The sequence below is a fragment of the Monodelphis domestica genome, chromosome 3 (genome assembly GCF_027887165.1).
Source record: "Monodelphis domestica isolate mMonDom1 chromosome 3, mMonDom1.pri, whole genome shotgun sequence".
In the NCBI taxonomy this organism is placed as follows: Eukaryota; Metazoa; Chordata; class Mammalia; order Didelphimorphia; family Didelphidae; genus Monodelphis; species Monodelphis domestica.
Genome location: NC_077229.1, coordinates 72,364,292 through 72,382,505, shown reverse-complemented (window position 1 = coordinate 72,382,505; position 18,214 = coordinate 72,364,292). Strand labels below are relative to the sequence as shown.

The 18,214-nt window shown below is 44.1% G+C and overlaps 1 protein-coding gene across 1 annotated transcript; it reads left to right on the top strand.

The window, feature by feature from the left end:
• The first annotated feature begins 10,382 nt into the window (after positions 1-10,382).
• On the top strand, positions 10,383-17,068 carry LOC100010720 (tyrosine-protein kinase JAK3). Its single transcript, XM_056822110.1, has 7 exons — positions 10,383-10,542; positions 10,729-10,835; positions 10,939-11,125; positions 11,906-12,102; positions 12,657-12,780; positions 14,846-14,957; positions 16,483-17,068. Exons 4-7 carry the CDS (start codon positions 11,919-11,921, stop codon positions 16,630-16,632), a joined length of 570 nt encoding a protein of 189 aa, XP_056678088.1. The 5' UTR covers positions 10,383-10,542; positions 10,729-10,835; positions 10,939-11,125; positions 11,906-11,918; the 3' UTR covers positions 16,633-17,068.
• Positions 17,069-18,214: the final 1,146 nt, after the last annotated feature.

Genomic DNA, 18,214 nt, shown 5'->3' with positions numbered 1-18,214 from the left:
AAAATTAGCCTCAGATCCTCCTTAGACACTTCCTAGCTGTGTGACCCTGGGCAAGTCACTTAACCCTCATTGCCCGGCCCTTACTGATCTTCTGCCTTAGAACCAATATACAGTATTGATTCTAAAATGGAAGAGAAGGGTTAAAAAAACCCAAACTATAGAGATCTTTGACTACCACTCTAGTGAGAGGATTACCTGTCTCATCCACAAGAGGGCAGCCCTAAACAGTTCCCTGTCTCCTATAATCCGGTATATTGCCTTAGAAGCTGTCTTCTCATCCTCTATCACTGGTACCTGAATGATGATTTACAGATGAGGCAGACAAAAGCTGTTCAAGGATTCTATCTGTCCTAATACAAGTGTTCAAGGCTTTCCCAGAGTCAAAGATGAGAATAAAAGGGAACCCATTTTTAATATGAATTCTTTAAGATTATATGGAATTGGGGCAGGTAGGAGGACTCAGTGGATAGAGAGCCAGGCCTAGAGTCTAGAGGTCTTAGGTTCAAATCTGGTCTCAGACACTTCCTAGCTGTGTGACCCTGGGCAAGTCACTTAACCCCCACTGCCCAGCCCTTACTGCTCTTCTACATTGGAACCAATACCACTATTGATTCTAAGATGGAAGGGAAGGGTTGGGGGGAAAAAAATTATGTAGAACACTCAAAATTTTAATCCCAGGGGGCAGCTGGGTAGCTCAGTGGATGGAGAGCCAGGCCCAGAGATAGAAGGTCTTGGGTTCAAATTTGGCCTCAGACACTTCCTAGCTAGGTGACCCTGGGCAAGTCACTTAACTCCATTGCCTAGCCCTTACTGCTCTTCTGCCTTGGAACCCATACACAGTATTGACTCCAAGACAGAAGGTAGGGGCTAAAATTTTAAAAAAATTAATCCCAGATGACTTTATTGGCATCCATGTAAATTTAGCTGCTTGCTCCAGACTGGAGCCTTTGACGTTAGAACTTTTTTGTTTTATTTTATCCCATTAGCCACTGCTGCTTTCTTCAAGTGGGAAAATCTTAAAAGATGAGGCCATTCCTTTTTTCCACCTAATGCATGTGTACATACATTTCAATGAGCCTTTCTTAAATTTTTAATGGATTTATATCACATGGATTAGTAATCCCTAAATAGAGATTTTTTTTTTCATTTTTCCCAAGGTTACGTGATTCATGTTGTCTCCCTCTCCTCTTCCCTCCGCACTCCTGGAGCTGTCAAGCAATTGCCCTGGGTTATAAATATAGTATCAGGTGGATTTTTTTTTAAGTTCATTCTTTCTCCCTTATGCAGTGTGATTATTTCACAGGTAAACTCTCAAGGGGGAAGAGACGCCCAAAGTACCTCCACAAGGACCTAAAAAAATACCCAGAGTCATTTTTCTGGCATTCGTCAAATAATTCAGAAGAACTCCCTGGAAAGATTTATGTATATGTAATACATAATACATATACATTATATATACAAATATATATATATAATACAATACATATAATTTTGCATGTATTTTATAATATTCACAGTCCCTTAGTTTTTCACATTGACTCCTAAAATCATTTAAGAAGGTCTCCTCTCGACTTATCTAGAGAACATGGAAGAAGGAGTGGGAGAAGGCAGATAACATCTCATGAACTTTATGGTAATCTGAACTCAACAAATGAGAATTGAATAAAAATGGAGACAGGTGGGGAGAGAAGGAAGGGGGAATTTAAGAGGGAGAAGAGATGAGGAGGAAACAGTGACACGCAAGACAAATTTCAGCTTTGATGGGGAGATCATGGAGATATTAAAGGATGAGAAAGAAAGTATAAGAATCAGTGAATGCGTTGGGTTAAGTGAAGAGAGGAAGAGTAAAGGGGAAGAAAGAGAGCCCTTCAATGAGCTCAAGGCACACTCTTTCACCATCTTCTTTGTAAAGAGAGGAATGAGGGCAGGGAAGGCAAGAAAAGCTATGAGTATATGATGGAGGGATATAATTGATTAACAATCAAATATGAATGGGGGACAGCTGAGTGACTCAGTGGATGGAGACCCAGGCCCAAAGACGGGAGGTCCTGGGTTCAAATTTGACCTCAGACACTTCCCAGCTGTGTGACCCTGGGCAAGTCACTTGACCCCCATTGCCTAACCCTTACTGTGCTTTTGCCTTAGAACCAATACTCAATATTATTGATTCTAAGATGAAAGGTAAGGGTTTAAAAAAATATGAATGAGATGAACTCACCCATAAACTAGAGAAGATAGCAGAATGGATTAGAAATCAGAATTTAACAATATGTTACTGATAGAAAATACTCTTGAAATAAAGACTCACACAGAGTTAAACTGTTTTTTTTTCCCTCAAGAATTCTAATTTCATTTTAAAAAATCTCTTGCTAAATTTCTTTAATGTACTCTGGATGTCCTTAAAGCCAATCAAACTTTTTTTTTTTCCAAATGATGATTTCCTTGCATTAATTTGGAAATTCTCCCTTCTGGATTTACCTTTTGGTGCTTCAGTGTTTCTTCACTGTATTTAGAATTTTCTTCTGAATAATGTTCCTCCTAGAACTTCTTGGAATCATGGTTTTTTGGCCTGGTCTTGGTTTCCAGGGACTCTCAATGATAGACATCCCTCAATGTAACTGACGGGTCCCCGTTGACTTATTACATTTGGTAGCAAAGGCCTCTCCAGAGGAATGATTATGTGAAAACTCAATGTCCATTCTAGAGGGGATAGAAGACCCACCCAAGCCTTATGTCGTCAATGACCAAAATGTTTAGTGATGGACGTTCTATCCAGCCAACTGTGGCCACAGAAAGGCTGGAGAGCAGAGCCGGAGGCACCAGTTCTCCCAGGCTGTGTGCAAAATGGCATTGTGATGGGACAGCTCCCAAGATATCTTTCCAGATGTCGCTTCTGTATGGCAAAAGTCCCATTGGCGACGTAGGTTACAGATATTCCCCCTGCTTTTTTTTGGTGGTTTCCAGGATGGTGACTGAGAGAAAGCAATGGTGTGTGATGCCTCTGCTTCTTGGCATCTTCAAGTATAGTAATCAGCCAAACAGAATGACACAGGAGGTTGGAATGTTCCCAGATTTACTCAAGGTTGACCAACAAGGGAGAGAAAGTCCCTAATTGCACATCAAAGATGGTGATGGTTTCGGGCTTCCTAGTTGCCTTCTCTACCTCTGTTTGAGGAACCCAGGTTCTCTGCTCTCTCATTTCCTGAGCAGTCAACTACTGGGACTATCCTATTCTGTGGTGCTCCTTGGAAGGCTCTGGAAGCCAGCATCCACCTCTATTTCTCCGTGCAGAATATATCTCCAGGCTCTGCGATGGAATCTGGACTTTTGTGCCAGATCCAGGTTCCACCTCCATCTGCACTTTTTCATGGAGGAAACACGTCTTAACTAATCCTGGGCCCTCCATGGTCTGGATCCTGCTGCTATTGGGGTTGCTCAGTCATTTTTCAGTTGTGTCTGACTCTTCATGACTCCGTTTTGGCATTTTCTTGGCAAAGATACCGGAGTGGTTTGTCATTTCTTTCTCCAGCTCATTTTACAGATGAGGAAACTGAGGCCAAGAGGGATAAGTGACTTGCCCAGGGTCACATAGCTAGTAAGTGTCTGGGAATGGATTTAAACTCAGGAAGAGGAAGACTAATGACCCAGTACTCTATCCAATTTGAAGCCAGGCTTTCCCAGCTCCAGACTTGGCTCTTTATCCACTGACCTAGCTGTCCCTACCATAAGACTTTTAATGTCTCCATCTTAACCAGAATTCTTTGGACCACATCTATCTTTCTTTCTTTCTTTCTTTCTTTCTTTCTTTCTTTCTTTCTTTCTTTCTTTCTTTCTTTCTTTCTTTCTTTCTTTCTTTCTTTCTTTCTTTCTTTCTTTCTTTCTTTCTTTCTTTCTTTCTTTCTTTCTTTCTTTCTTTCTTTCTTTCTTTCTTTCTTTCTTTCTTTCTTTCTTTCTTTCTTTCTTTCTTTCTTTCTTTCTTTCTTTCTTTCCCCTTACCTTCCATCTTAGAGTCAATACTGTGTATTGGCTTCAAGGCAGAAGAGTGGTAAGGGCTAGGCAATGGGGGTCAAGTGACTTGCCCAGGGTCACACAGCTGGGAAGTATCTGAGGTCAGATTTGAACCTAGGACCTCCCATCTCTGGGAGGCCTGGCTCTCCATCCACTGAGCTACCCAGCTGCCCCCGACCACATCTTTCTTAATAGAAGGCATCACATTTTTATTACTAGAAGATGAGACCACCATTCATCCCTACAGATATAAGTCAATTATGGCTTTAAGTATTCTGTACAAAGAATCCATCCAATGGTGTTAATGTTAGTAAAAAAAAAAACCCTATAAACAAGAAAAAAATATTACATTGATTAAAGAGCAAAAAGGGTTTGCTAGTAGGTCCCAGAGAAGTAAGAGCAAATTCATTGTCAGTTTGTTGATTATTCCAACTGGAAACACCATAATAAAATATATATTACCTTTATTGATTATTGCAGAACTTTAGACTTCATCCTACACTCATAGCTTTCGTGGCTACCCTAGCCCCAAGGCCAGGTCTTTTACATTTCACCACTTCCTTAGGGTTCTCTGGTGTGAATTTCTCTAGTCTCTCTGCCATTGGCATAAGCCCCCACCAGTGGTGTTCTTTGAGTTGTAAAGGTCCCCTGAACGCTTAACAGTCAGATTAGCTTTCCCAAAGGAATATTTACTTCAAAAGTATAATAATAATAATAATAATAAATATAGAATAATAACAAATATAAAATAACTCCCTTATTACATGAAGGAATAATCCCTCTTCCCCTCTCCCCTCGGTTTCTAGGGAGGTAAACAGGGGAATTCGTTTTGCAGCTTAATTTAGCTCCCACAAGGAATCGATTCTACCAAATTCCAAGTCTAAAGCCCTATGACTCAATTCCTGGCACCCTGGCTTTTCAAGATTTCCCTGTGGGGCTCAGTAACATCTGGCCTGGAATCTTGCCTCCAAGACTGTAGTGGTTTGAGCTCCCATGAGCAGAGACTCCACTACATATGCCTAGAATTTCTCAAGGACGTAGGACCTAAAGGGCATGGAAGGGAGATGGTCCTTCCCTCTAGCTAGCTTAGTTCGGGGTGCTCATGCTCAGGGTGAATAGGACCTTCATGCTTTAGATGGGGCTGGAAAGAGAGTAAGACTGTCCCAGGCGGTCAGTGTTAAAGATGCAGCTTGTTCCAGCTAGGTAGCCGATGCATGAGGTCACTCCTCCCAAACCCTTGCTCCCCATCTACCATTCATGAGGTAGAGGAATTCAGAACATCTTCTTCCAGAAGCAGTTTCCTGGTGTTTCCCACAAGTGTGCTTCCATTTTAGAACATCAGACTATGCATCAAAGACTATGTCTATAGCTATATAGGCATATATGTATAAATATAAATAACATTATTACAACATATATTGTTATATATAAATTTTATTATATTAGACAATATGTGGTATATAATATAAATATAATTAAACTGGATTTAGGCATTCAGAGAATGTTTTATATCTATTAATCACATTTCTTTATTAATTACATTGTATTTGGATGACATGGAGTGATTACTAAAAGCATATTCTCCATTGTTATCAAAACCTCATTTGGAATTAATAAGTTTAAAATTAGTAAATGTACAATGGAGCTTGAAGGCTTTGAACTTGAATCAGGGGGGTTGAGCTGAATCTTGAAGGCAATACTTAGAATAGCTTATTCTTCTCCAGGCATGACACATTGAGCAAGAAGCAATCAAGAATCTGGCCTCAGACACTTCCTAGCTGTGTGACCTTGGGCAAGTCACTTAACCCCTATTGCCTAGCCCTTACCACTCTTCTGCCTTAGAGCCAATTCACAGTATTGATTCTAAGATGGAAGGTGAGGGTTTAAAAAAAAAAAAGAAGCAATCAGGGAAAAAGCTGTGTTAGTGCCTGTTAAGAGACTGACTGGCATCCTCAAGTCAAAATCAAGCATTTTTAGAGCAATTAACATTTGTGCAGTACTGGTCTTAACCTGTACTTTTGGTGCAGTAAAAAGGCAAGAACTTATCCCAAAAATGACCAAATAGAATATATACAATGTTAATAATGTTAATAGAACACAGGGTTCATTTACCCAATGGAGCTACAGAGCACACTGTAAATAGGTTAAAATTCTATAGAAATACATTTGGAAGAAATAACCTCAAAACAAAAGCTGAAAAAATATAGATGCTGCTGAATTTTCTAATATTACAAAAAGTGTCCTTTTTTTCTGTAGAATAAAAGAGGAGAGGGGCAGCTAGGGGTGGCTCAGTAGATTGAGAGCCAGGCAGTTCTGAATTCAAATTTGACCAAAGATACTTCCTAGCTGTGTGATCCTGAGCAAATTACTTAATCCCCACTGTCTAGTCCTTGTTGCTTTTCTGCCTTGAACTCAATACACAGTATTGATTCTAAGACAGAAGGTAAGGGTTAAAAATTAAAAAAAAAAAGGAGGAGATCCAAGAGTGGAATCAAAAGACCTTTCACAGAAAATATCCCCATGAACTCTACCAATAACATATCAACCAAAATATTGAACAAATGGCTGTCAGAGCAATTTGTTTTTAAAAATACAGAGGTTTATGATATTGAGTCTGGTTTAAATCATTGCCACTAAAAATTGTTTAGTGGTGTCCAGCTCTTTGTGACCTCATTTGGGGTTTTCTTGTCAAAGACTTTTTTTTTTTGTGACTTGCCATTTCCTTCTCTAGCTCATTTTATAAATGAGGAAATGAAGGCAAATGGAGTTAAGTGACTTACCCAAGGTCACACAGCTAGTAAGGGTCTGGGGCCACATCTAAACTCAGGAAGATGAGAATTCCTGATTCCAGGGCTCACTCTCTGCACACTGTACCTACCACTTACCTGTCCTACCCAAAATTTCAGATTATTTTTCCTTAAGGAATCCAGACTTGTTGATTGATACAGATTATTCAGTGAAGTTGTTTAACTATGTAACTTGTCAGTGCAAGCTGCAAAAACTTAGTATCCACCAGAAATTTAGACGGACATGATGGGATAGTCAGAACAAACCCCAGAAGCTCATTATCCTTCATAAATAATGAATTCCCTTCCTACACATACAAACCTTCAATATATCTTTGAGAATTTAGCAAATAAACTCTATGGGAGTCAGCACATTATAACAAACAGAACTATTGCCCAAACATGCCATGGATACACAAAAATTTAAGAATAATGGCGTAGCTGGGTGGCTCAGTGGATGGAGAGCCAGACCTAGAGGTGGGAAGTCCTCAGTTCAAATCTGGTCTCAGACACGTCCTAGCTGTGTGACCCTGGGCAAGTCATTTAACCTCCATTACCTAGTCTTTACTGCTCTTCTGCCTTAGAACCAACATGCAAGTATTGATTCTAAGATGGAAGGTAAGGGTTAAAAAAAAAAAAAGAAAGATGGGGCAGCTGGGGCTCAGTGGATACAGAGCAAGGTCTCAACACAGAAAGTCTTGGGCTCAAATCTGGCCTCAGACACTTCTTAGCTGTGTGACCCTGGGCAAGTCACTTAATCCCCATTCCCTAGCTTTTACCATTCTTCTGCCTTGGAACACTTGATATCAATTCTAAGATGATATTTTTAATAGATGCCACTCTGTTAAATACTTGAACAATGGGGAATATTCAAGATATAGACCTAATAAAAGAAATTATATGACGTCAGACACTTCCTAGCTGTGTGACCCTGGGCAGGTCACTTAACCTCTATTGCCTAGCCATTACTGTTCTACCTTGGAATTCAGTATCAATACTAAGACAGAAGACAAGGGTTTTGGAATCCATATTGAGTATCATTTCTAAGACAAGAGGTAAAGATTAAAAAAAAAAAAAGAAAAGAAATTATAGCCATGTGGGGACAAGACAGGGTCCCTGGTATTCTTAGCATCTTGTCTGCTTTTGGAATCCTTGTGATGAGACCAGAGAAGATAAAATGGCATCATGATGCTCTGTTCAATGGCAAAAGTCTATCCCTTCAGTAGTCCACAGAACATGAAATATTAATGATCTATTACAGGCTGTGGACTGTCCTTGGTCCTTTTCTATCCTTACACACATAATGTCATCTGAGCTCTAAAGCATCCCTGGCAAGCAAGCAAGACTGACGTTCTCAGTCCTCTTCGAGGTGAGGAAACAAGTTTAGAGGAGTTAAGCGATACAGTTAATGTGTCAGAAATTCGTGCCACACACTGACCGGCACCTTCCCTGGGATCTCTGAGGTTTTCTTGAACTCTTATGTTCCCTGTTCTAAGTCCTGATTTTTTTCTGAAATCTCTCTAGTTTTTCTGTCTAGAATCTCTAGAATTTCTCTAGTCCAGCATCTTTTCTGTTCTGCAATTAAAGGACTTGGATTCAAATCCTATCTTTGACATTGATTACTTGTGTGACCTTGGGCAAGTCACCTTAGGTCTCCAGATCTTATTTTCCTCACCTGTAAAATGAGGAAATGGGAACAACTAACTTCCCTTTCAGTTCCAGATCGAGGATCCAGTTATATTTGTTCCTAAATTCTCAAATGGCAAAACTGTATCCCTAGGACTCTCTTGGCTCCATGGTTTTTAGTTTTTATACCCATCATTCTCCTTTAATATGTAACTATCAACCTTTCCTTCTCCTTATCTTCTTTCTCTTTTCATTAAATTTCTCCCTTATGTTTTTTTTTACCCTTTTCTTGGGGGAACATTTAATTTGTATTTTAATATAAATGACCAAGGGGGCAGCTGGGTGGCTCAGTGGATGGAGAGCCAGACCTAGAGATGGGAGGTCCTAGGCTCAAATCTGACCTCAGACACTTCCCAGTTGTGTGACCCTGGGCAAGTCACTTGACCCCCATTGCCTAGCCCTTACCACTCTTCTGCCTTGGAGCCAATACATAGTATTGATTCCAAGACAGAAAGTATGGGTTTTATATATATATATGTGTGTGTGTGTGTGTGTGTGTATAATTTTTATTTTATATATTTTTATTTTGTTAATTTTATTTTTAATTTTATATATTTTATTATATATATAGACACATACATATATATATACATACATATATACATACATATATATACATACATATATATATATATATATATATATACACACACACACAAACACACACATGACCAGTCATTTTCTCAAAGCCTATTTTAAATCCCATCCTTCACTTCCTAGCTGTGTGACCCTGGGCAAGTCACTTCACCCCCATTGCCTTATCCTTTCCATTCTTCTGCTTTGGAACCGATCCTTAGTGTTGATTCTAAGAAGGTAAAAATCAAGTCTTGGCTTTGCCCAGTGTATACACCTCCCATGGCTTCCTCCATGAAGATGCCTCCCCTACACTGGACATTCTGCAGGACAAAGTTCCAACTCCCCAGACTACCAACAAAGGTTCTTCTAGCCTAGCCCCCAGCTGGGTGACTTGTTTCTATCTCCAGTTGTCTCACCTCCCCTCTTCTGAGGACGTCCACCTCACAGTTCCCTCTGCCTGGAATGCCTTTCTTCTCATCTTGGGAAACACCAAAATGCCACAGTAGCGCCATCTTTCCTTGGGCTCTCCTTCTCCCCTACTGCCCTGCCTGTGATCACAGGCAAAAAAGGCTTCAGCTAGCCTGAGCTCCTGGACACTGGCCTGCAGGGCATCGGCGATTCCTGTCCTTTGCTATTCTGCCTCCTACAATGCCCCAGAATTTGACCAATCTCTTCCTCTTTTCTGCGGCATCTAACTAGGCTCTTTAACTATAGCACAGAGTAGATGCTCAATAAATTCTTTAAAAAAATTTCTGTCCTACTTTTTTATTATAAAAATCAAATTTTATTATAAGACCAAAATTACAATATTCACATCTAGATAAAGTGACATTTTTTAGTTTTTTTTTTAGTTTAGTTATTGTTGGGTTGTTGTTTTTTTTTTTGTATTGGCTCCAAGGCAGAAGAGTGGTAAGGGCTAGGCAATGGGAGTCAAGTGACTTGCCCAGGGTCACACAGCTGGGAAGTGTCTGAGGCCAGATTTGAACCCAGGACCTCCCATTTCTGGGCCTGGCTCTCCATCCACTGAGCCACCCAGCTGCCCCCCTGCTCAATAAAGTCTTGCTGCTAGAGCTCCATCCTAGAAGCCGAGATGCCCCAGTTTTGTTTTTCATTCAGTCCCTGGGCAAGTCCCTCCCATACATCCTTGGGCAAATACCTTCTCTCCGGGTCTCGGGTTCTCCCTCTGTAGCGGAGGAGGTGGACTAGCCTCTGTGTAGGATGTCTTCCGGCTCTGATGCTCTGTGGTTCTCTCTGAGCTCAGCTTCCTCTCAAACATGCTCCCCCACCCCCTACAGAGTTTCTGTAAGTCAAAGCTCTTAGGCAGGAAACCAAGAATGTGTAAGAGGGAGGGGGGAGCCCAGTCAGAGGCCGAAGGAAAGGGAGCTCGCAGGGCTGGGGTCACTCCGTAAGAAAGCATCCCCGGGGCTGCTCCCAGCTGCCTTCTTCCTCCACAGGGATGGCGTCCTTCCCAGGAACTCCCAGGCAGGTAGGTGCCCGCCGCTGTGCCATACCGGCAGGCTTGATGGGGCTGGGGGGAGAGCTAGTGTCTAACGGGCAGCAGGAGGACTCTGAAACCAAAAGCAAAAGTTGTTCAGTCCCTTAGCCTTGGGATCAGAAATTCCGGACCAAAAGGTATCCTAGGGGTCACGGTGCCCATTTCCTCCCATTTTAGGGACGAAGAAACTGAGGCCTGGGAGGTCGTGGAGCCCATCTGCTCTCATTTTAGGGATGAAGAAGCGGAGTCCTGAGAGCTCAAGTGATTTGCCGGATGTCACACAGGTAGGAAGTAACCCAGACAAGATCCAAACCCACTTCCTCCCGACTCCAAGGCTGGCCCTCCATCCCCCGTCTGCTCACCACATGGCCTCCCTTTTACTTCTAGTTTCAGGAAAGGGGGAGCGCCTTGGTCCCCCCAACCTCCTCTGCAGCCAGCTTGTGAGGTGCGTGCGAACAGGGGCGATGGAATGTAACTAAACCGTATCTCCGGCAGCCCCCGGCAGAGAACCGTGCGTGGGGTGGACTTCCTTCACCTGTCTAAGGCCATGGCCCATCTTGTCTAGGGTGAGGAGGTAAGCCGGGCTGGGCCCCCTGGGAAACTTGGGAGAGAAACTACCTGGGAATGCTGGGTGCTGGAGGACACTTCAAACAGGTTCCACTGCCTTCCTGACCTTCTGCAGACGAGGAGATGGGACCTGAGGGCTTCTAGGGTTCCTGAGAGTTCTCTAGCCCTAGACACGCAAGAGTTATCCGCGACCAACTTCCTTGCCTTCCTAGACACCCCAAATCCCTTCCTCCTCCTCCTCCCCAACCCCCATCCCCATCTTCTGACCCTCCCTGCTTCCCTTCCCTCCACTCATCCCTTTGACCAGCTTGGTTTCAGCGAGATCATGGAGGCTTTCAATGCCAAGCCCAAGAGTTTGGATTTTGTCTGCTGAGCACCCAGGGATAAGTGGGGCTGAGGTCACATCCACAGACTCAACAGGCCCCTAGACTACCACTCGGGGTTCCTGGGAGAGGGAGGGACTCCTGGCGGGACCGGATGGACGAGGAGTTCGGTTCTCTGTGTGCCAGTTTATTCCCAAACCCTCTTGTCTTCTTCTCACTCGCTTTTGCCCAAGCCACCTCCCTGGGATGCCGTCTCCCTGGCCGTGTTTCTCTTCCTCCTCTACGTTCCTGGTGTGTGGAAAGGGGCGGCCTTTCACAGCTCACCCGAGGCTCAGCGGAGTAGGGAAACTAGGATCCTGGGCTGAAAAGCCAAGGAATAGGGCCTCCGTGCTCTCAGAGGGAGAGGGAGGAGCTGCTGGCACATCTTCTCTTGGGCCACCATCGTATTCTTTCTCTTCTCCTAGGTTTGAGGCTGGAATGGCACCTCTGGGTGAGGACACGCCACTGATTGAACAGCGGTCCTACAGCCTGTCCTCCAGTGAGGCTGGCTCTCTGCAGGTGTTGCTGTGCCCTCGAAGCCCAGGGTCCCCTCAGGTCCTCACCTTCTTCTTTGGGGAATACTCTGCTGAAGAGCTTTGTGTGCAGGCTGCCAAGGCCTGTGGTGAGCAGAAGGGAAAGAGTCAAGTTTGGGGGCTGCCGAGTCCCAACTGGGAAAAGGAGCAGACTTGGGAGCCCCCCATTCCCCTTCTCAGCCCCCATCTCCCTATTGAGCCCCCAGTGAGATTCCATACTCCTATGGGAGCCCCATCTCCCTAGTGAGGTTCTACCCCTTCTCTTTAGCCTCCATCCCTTTGAGCCAAGGCCAGTCCCCCCTCTCTGAAGTCTCTTCTCATGGAGCCCTCATTCTGTCATTGAGCCCTTCCCTGAGCTCCCATCTTCCTTCTTCCAGCACAGAGCCTGGCACAATGCTTCTTGATTTCACTTGATTTACTGAGTCCCCCCCCCCCCCATTGATGCCCAATGCCCTCATGGAGCTCCGTCCCCTTTCCTGGGCTCTACCTCCCCCCACCATGTTCTAATCCCATCACTCATCCGGCCCCTCTCCCCCTGCCCAGCCCCGCACCCCTCTAAGGTCATGGAAAGCTGGAGCTGGATCTCCCTTCACTGTCCTCAGGCTCCTTCCTGAGTGAACCAGCTTCTTTCTGCCCCTTGCAGGGATCCTGCCTGTATGTCACGCGCTCTTTGCCTTGACCACTGAAGACCTGTCCTGCTGGTTCCCACCCAACCACATCTTCACAGTGGAAGATGCTACCAGCCAGATCCTCCTCTACAGGATCCGGTATGGGGCTGGGTGGGAGCGGGAACAGGACAAGTGAAGGGGAAGGGAGGTAGTGAGGGGAGGGGTTGAGGTTTCCTCCAGATGTTATCTGCAGAGATGCCTCCATCACACAAGCCTGCCCCCAGTCCTTGCTTAGCATCTGGGCCAAAATGTCATCTGCTAACTTAAATCACAAGATACGCTTTGTCGAATTGGGGGAGAGGATGCAGTTTAGAACCCAGAATAACAGAGCTGGGAGGGAGCTTAGAGCAGAGAATGTCAGAGCTGGGAGGACCCTTAGAACAGGGAATGTCAGAACTGGGAGGGAGCTTAGAACAGAGAATGTCAGAGCTGGGAGGGAGCTTAGAACAGAGAATGTCAGAGCTGGGAGGGAGCTTAGAACAGAGAATGTCAGAGCTGGGAGAGTCCTTAGAACAGGGAATGTCAGAGCTGGGAGAGACCTTAGAACAGAATGTCAGAGCTGGGAGGGAGCTTAGAACAGAGAATGTCAGAGCTGGGAGAGACCTTAGAACAGAGAATGTCAGAGCTGGGAGAGTCCTTAGAACAGAGAATGTCAGAACTGGGAGGGAGCTTAGAACAGAGAATGTCAGAGCTGGGAGGGAGCTTAGAACAGAGAATGTCAGAGCTGGGAGGGAGCTTAGAACAGAGAATGTCAGAGCTGGGAGAGACCTTACAACAGAGGATGTCAGAGCTAGGAGAGACCTTAGAATAGAGAATGTCAGAGCTGGGAGGGAGCTTAGAATAGAGAATGTCAGAGCTGGGAGAGACCTTAGAACAGAATGTCAGAGCTGGGAGAGACATTAGAACAGAGAATGTCAGGGCTGGGAGGGAGCTTAGAACAGAGAATGTCAGAGCTGGGAGAGACCTTACAACAGAGGATGTCAGAGCTGGGAGAGACCTTAGAATAGAGAATGTCAGAGCTGGGAGGGAGCTTAGAACAGAGAATGTCAGAGCTGGGAGAGACCTTAGAACAGAATGTCAGAGCTGGGAGAGACCTTAGAACAGAGAATGTCAGGGCTGGGAGGGAGCTTAGAACAGAGAATGTCAGAGCTGGGAGAGACCTTACAACAGAGGATGTCAGAGCTGGGAGAGACCTTAGAATAGAGAATGTCAGAGCTGGGAGGGAGCTTAGAACAGAGAATGTCAGAGCTGGGAGAGACCTTAGAACAGAGGATGTCAGAGCTGGGAGAGACCTTAGAACAGAGAATGCCAGAGCTGGGAGAGACCTTAGAGCAGAGAATGTCAGAGCTGGGAGAGACTTTAGAACAGAGAATGTCAGAGCTGGGAGAGACCTTAGAACAGAGAATGCCAGAGCTGGGAGGGAGCTTAGAGCAGAGAATGTCAGAGCTGGGAGAGACTTTAGAACAGAGGATGTCAGAGCTGGGAGAGATCTTAGAACAGAGAATGCCAGAGCTGGGAGGGAGCTTAGAACAGAGAATGTCAGAGTTGGAGGGGACCTTAGAACAGAGAATGTCAGAGCTGGGAGAGATCTAGGAACAGAGAATGTCAGAGTTGGGAGGACCCTTAGAACAGAATGTAAAAGCTGTGTGTGTGTGTGTATTTTAAACAGGATGTTGAAGCTGAGAGGGGCCTGAGAACACAATGTCAGGGCTGGGAGGGCCTTAGAATATGGAACATAGAGTGTCCTGCAGCTCTAGATGAGTCCTCTAAGCATGGAATGTCTGATTTGGAAGGTGCCTTAGGACATAGAATTCCCAAACTGGAAGGCCTTTAGGGATCATGAAGTTTAACTCCCTCCTTTTATAGAGCAGGAAACTGATCCTCAAGGAGGAGAGACCTACGCTGAGACTAAGTTCTAGGTGTCTCACAAGGAGCTGTGTTTCAGGAGAGCCCTGGACACCTTCCCTACTTTCTCTAGCCCCCAATAAAGGAGGTGGCACTCTTCTTATCTCTGAGGTAGGGGTTCAGGTGGAATGTCAGAGAAAAGGAAACAAGTAGATGATCTTTCCCAGCCACCTCAGGACTGATTGATCCAGGCAAAAGAAGGCTCCTTCCCAGACCCCTCTGCCTCTGGGACTCAGGATTTGTCTTGCTCTTTCATCAGCTTCTTCTTTCCAAACTGGCTCGGCCTGGAGAAGTGTTATCGCTTTGGACTGCAGAAGGACAGAGCCAATGCCATCCTGGACTTCCCTGTCCTTGAATATCTCTTTGCTCAGGTCAGTTCCTCACTTCCAATCCCTCCTCCCCAACAAATCAGGAGGAGCCTCCGTCACATCGCTCCTGAGGACATCAGTGGCATCGCCTAGCCCAGAAGCCAAGGCCTCTAAAGTAGTTTCTCAGCCAGGGAGAGGCATTGCCACCAGCCAGCCATACTTTCCCCACATCCTCTCATAGGGAAGGGCACCACACCACTAGATAGCTCAGTTTGGGGACGAGATCAGGGCTCAGCCTTCATTAGAGATATAATACTTGTATGAATGGATTTACTCTTTAGTTCTGCTAAGATGTAATTGGCATCCTTAAAAGGAGTTCATCCATCCATGAGAAACTCACTGAAGAAAAAAGAAAATGTAGAAGCTTGAGTGATGGCTAGAAATACTCTAGAATTCAGCCAAGTAGAGGCGAGTTGGAAAGCAGAAGTGGAATGTTGGTCCTCTGTCCCAGCAGGCAGACTGCTGAGTTGGGCAGAACCACACTGGCACAGAATGGAGTGGAAGTGAAGATAAGGGGAACAAGATGGCGCCAGACCTAGAATAGTGAGATCATGTAAGGGATTAGGTGGTGAGAATAGTAATCTTTTTTTAAACCCCTTACCTTCCATCTTAGAATCAATACTAAGTATTGGTTCCAAGACAGAAAAACATTAAGAGCTAGGCAATGGGGGATTAAGTGACTTGCCCAGGGTCATACAGTTATTTGAACTACAGTTATTTGAAGATTTGAACCCAGGACCTACTGTCTCCAAGGCCTGGTTCTCTTTCCACTGAGCCACCTAGCTGCCCTGAAATGGTAACCATGGGAAATAAGAATACCCCACCATATGTCAGTGTCCTGGGACAAAGTCCTGGTTGCTATACACTCATTATGGTTCTAATGGAAGCCTGGAAAGGCTATCAGAATAAATTTCTGAGGCTAATGCAATTAAATTCTTCCATTTTCCCATCTGTAAAATGGCTACAACAATACTCAAGCCACAAAAGTGCTTCATAAATCTTTTTTAAAAAATGTAATTGTTATTACTATTGCCATCACTGCCATCTACAACAAAACCAACTTACCATTTCAAGACCAAGTAAGGATTTTAGGACTCCCGTACCCCAGTCCCATTTCCCTTCTTAGCCCAGTCCCACCATGGAGAAGAGAAGGAGCTTGTCCAAACCACGATCAAGATAGCAAAGGGGACCAGTTGTGGCCAGCAGCTAGTGCTGCCTCAGTGAACAGGATGGTAGTGTGGTTGTCGTGGATAGATCATGGGGTGATCATTTTAGAGAATCTTAGCAATTATCGAGTCATAGTTCCCTAGCTCTAGAGCTAGACGGGACCCCAGGGGCCATCCAGGACTGCCTCCCCATTTTACAGATAAGGAGACAGAGGCCACAAAGGGAGTAAATGGTGGGGATGCAAACCCAGGTGCCTTCACTCCAAATGCAGTCTTTTCTGGAGGGGGAGTTCATTAGTATACTGGTCTGGATGGTTCCTATCTCTTTCTCCTGTGGAGAATAAAGGGATTTCTTTCCACAGTCCCGAAATGACTTCATCAGTGGGAGGATGAATCTGACGCTGAATCTTAAGGAGCAGGGAGAGTGCCTGAGCCTGGCAGTGCTGGATCTGACTCGGATGGCTAAGGAACAGGGCCTGTGCCCCAAGAAGATCCTCAGGAGCACCAGGTGAGGATGCCCTCCCTCTCCTAGGAAGGCTGAGAGATTCACAGGATGAGCTCTGACCTGTCCTACCTTCTCCAGTAATCAGTCCATGCCTCCTTTAAGAATCTATTTATTGGGGACAGCTGGGTAGAGAGTCAGGCCCAGAGACAGGAGGGTTCAAACTGATCTCAGACACTTCCCAGCTGTGTGACCCTGGGCAAGTCACTTAACCCCCATTACCTAGCCCTTACCACTCTTCTGCCTTGGAACCAATACTAAGTATTGATTCCAAGATGGAAGGTAAGGGTTTAAAAAAAAAAGGGAGTCTATTTATTGAGGACAGCTGGGTAGCTCAGTGGATTGAGAGTCAGGCCCAGAGATAGGAGGGTTCAAATCTGGCCTCAGACACTTCCTAGCTGTGTGACCCTGGGCAAGTCACTTGACCCCCATTGCCTAGCCCTTACCACTCTTCTGCCTTGGTGAAAGAAAGAAAGAAAGAAAGGAAGAAAGGAAGAAAGGAAGAAAGAAAGAAAGAAAGAAAGAAAGAAAGAAAGAAAGAAAGAAAGAAAGAAAGAAAGAAAGAAAGAAAGAAAGAAAGAAAGAAAGAAAGAAAGAAAAAAGGAAGGAAGAAAAAGAAGGAAGGAAGGAAGGAAAGAAAGAAAGAAAGAAAGAAAGAAAGAAAGAAAGAAAGAAAGAAAGAAAGAAAGAAAGAAAGAAAGAAAGAAAGAAAGAAAGAAAGAAAGAAAGGAAGGAAGGAAAAGAAAGAAAGAAAGGAAGGAAAAGAAAGAAAGAAAGGAAGGAAAAGAAAGAAAGGAAGGAAGGAAAAGAAAGAAAGAAAGAAAGAAAGAAAGAAAGAAAGAAAGAAAGAAAGAAAGAAAGGAAGAAAGGAAGAAGGAAAGAAAGGAAGAAAGGAAGGAAAAGAAAGAAAGAAAGAAAGAAAGAAAGAAAGAAAGAAAGAAAGAAAGGAAGAAAGGAAGAAGGAAAGAAAGGAAGAAAGGAAGGAAAAGAAAGAAAGAAAGAAAGAAAGAAAGAAAGAAAGAAAGAAAGAAAGAAAGAAAGAAAGAAAGAAAGAAGGAAAGAAGGAAAGAAAGAAAGGAAGGAAAAGAAAGAAAGAAAGGAAGGAAGGAAAAGAAAGAAAGAAAGAAGGAAAGAAAGGAAGGAAGAAGGAAAGAAAGGAAGGAAGGAAGGAAAAGAAAGAAAGGAAGGAAGGAAAAGAAAGAAAGAAAGAAGGAAGGAAAGAAAGAAGGAAAGAAAGAAAGAAGGAAGGAAGGAAGGAAGAAAGGAAGGAAAGAAAGAAAGAAAGAAAGAAAGAAAGAAGAAAAGAAAGAAAGGAAGGAAGGAAAAGAAAGAAAGAAGGAAAGAAAGAAAGGAAGAAAGAAGGAAAGAAAGAAAGAAAGAAAGAAAGAAAGAAAGAAAGAAAGAAAGAAAGAAAGAAAGAAAGAAAGAAAGAAAGAAAGCAGGAGAAAGGGAGGAGGAAAGAGAAAGACTGGGAGGAAGGAAGGGAGGGAAGGAGAGAGGGAGGAAGGAAGGAAGGAAGGAAGAAAGGAAAGAAAAGAAACAAAAAAAGTAGGAGGAAGGGAGGAGGAAAGAGAAAGACTGGGAGGAAGAAA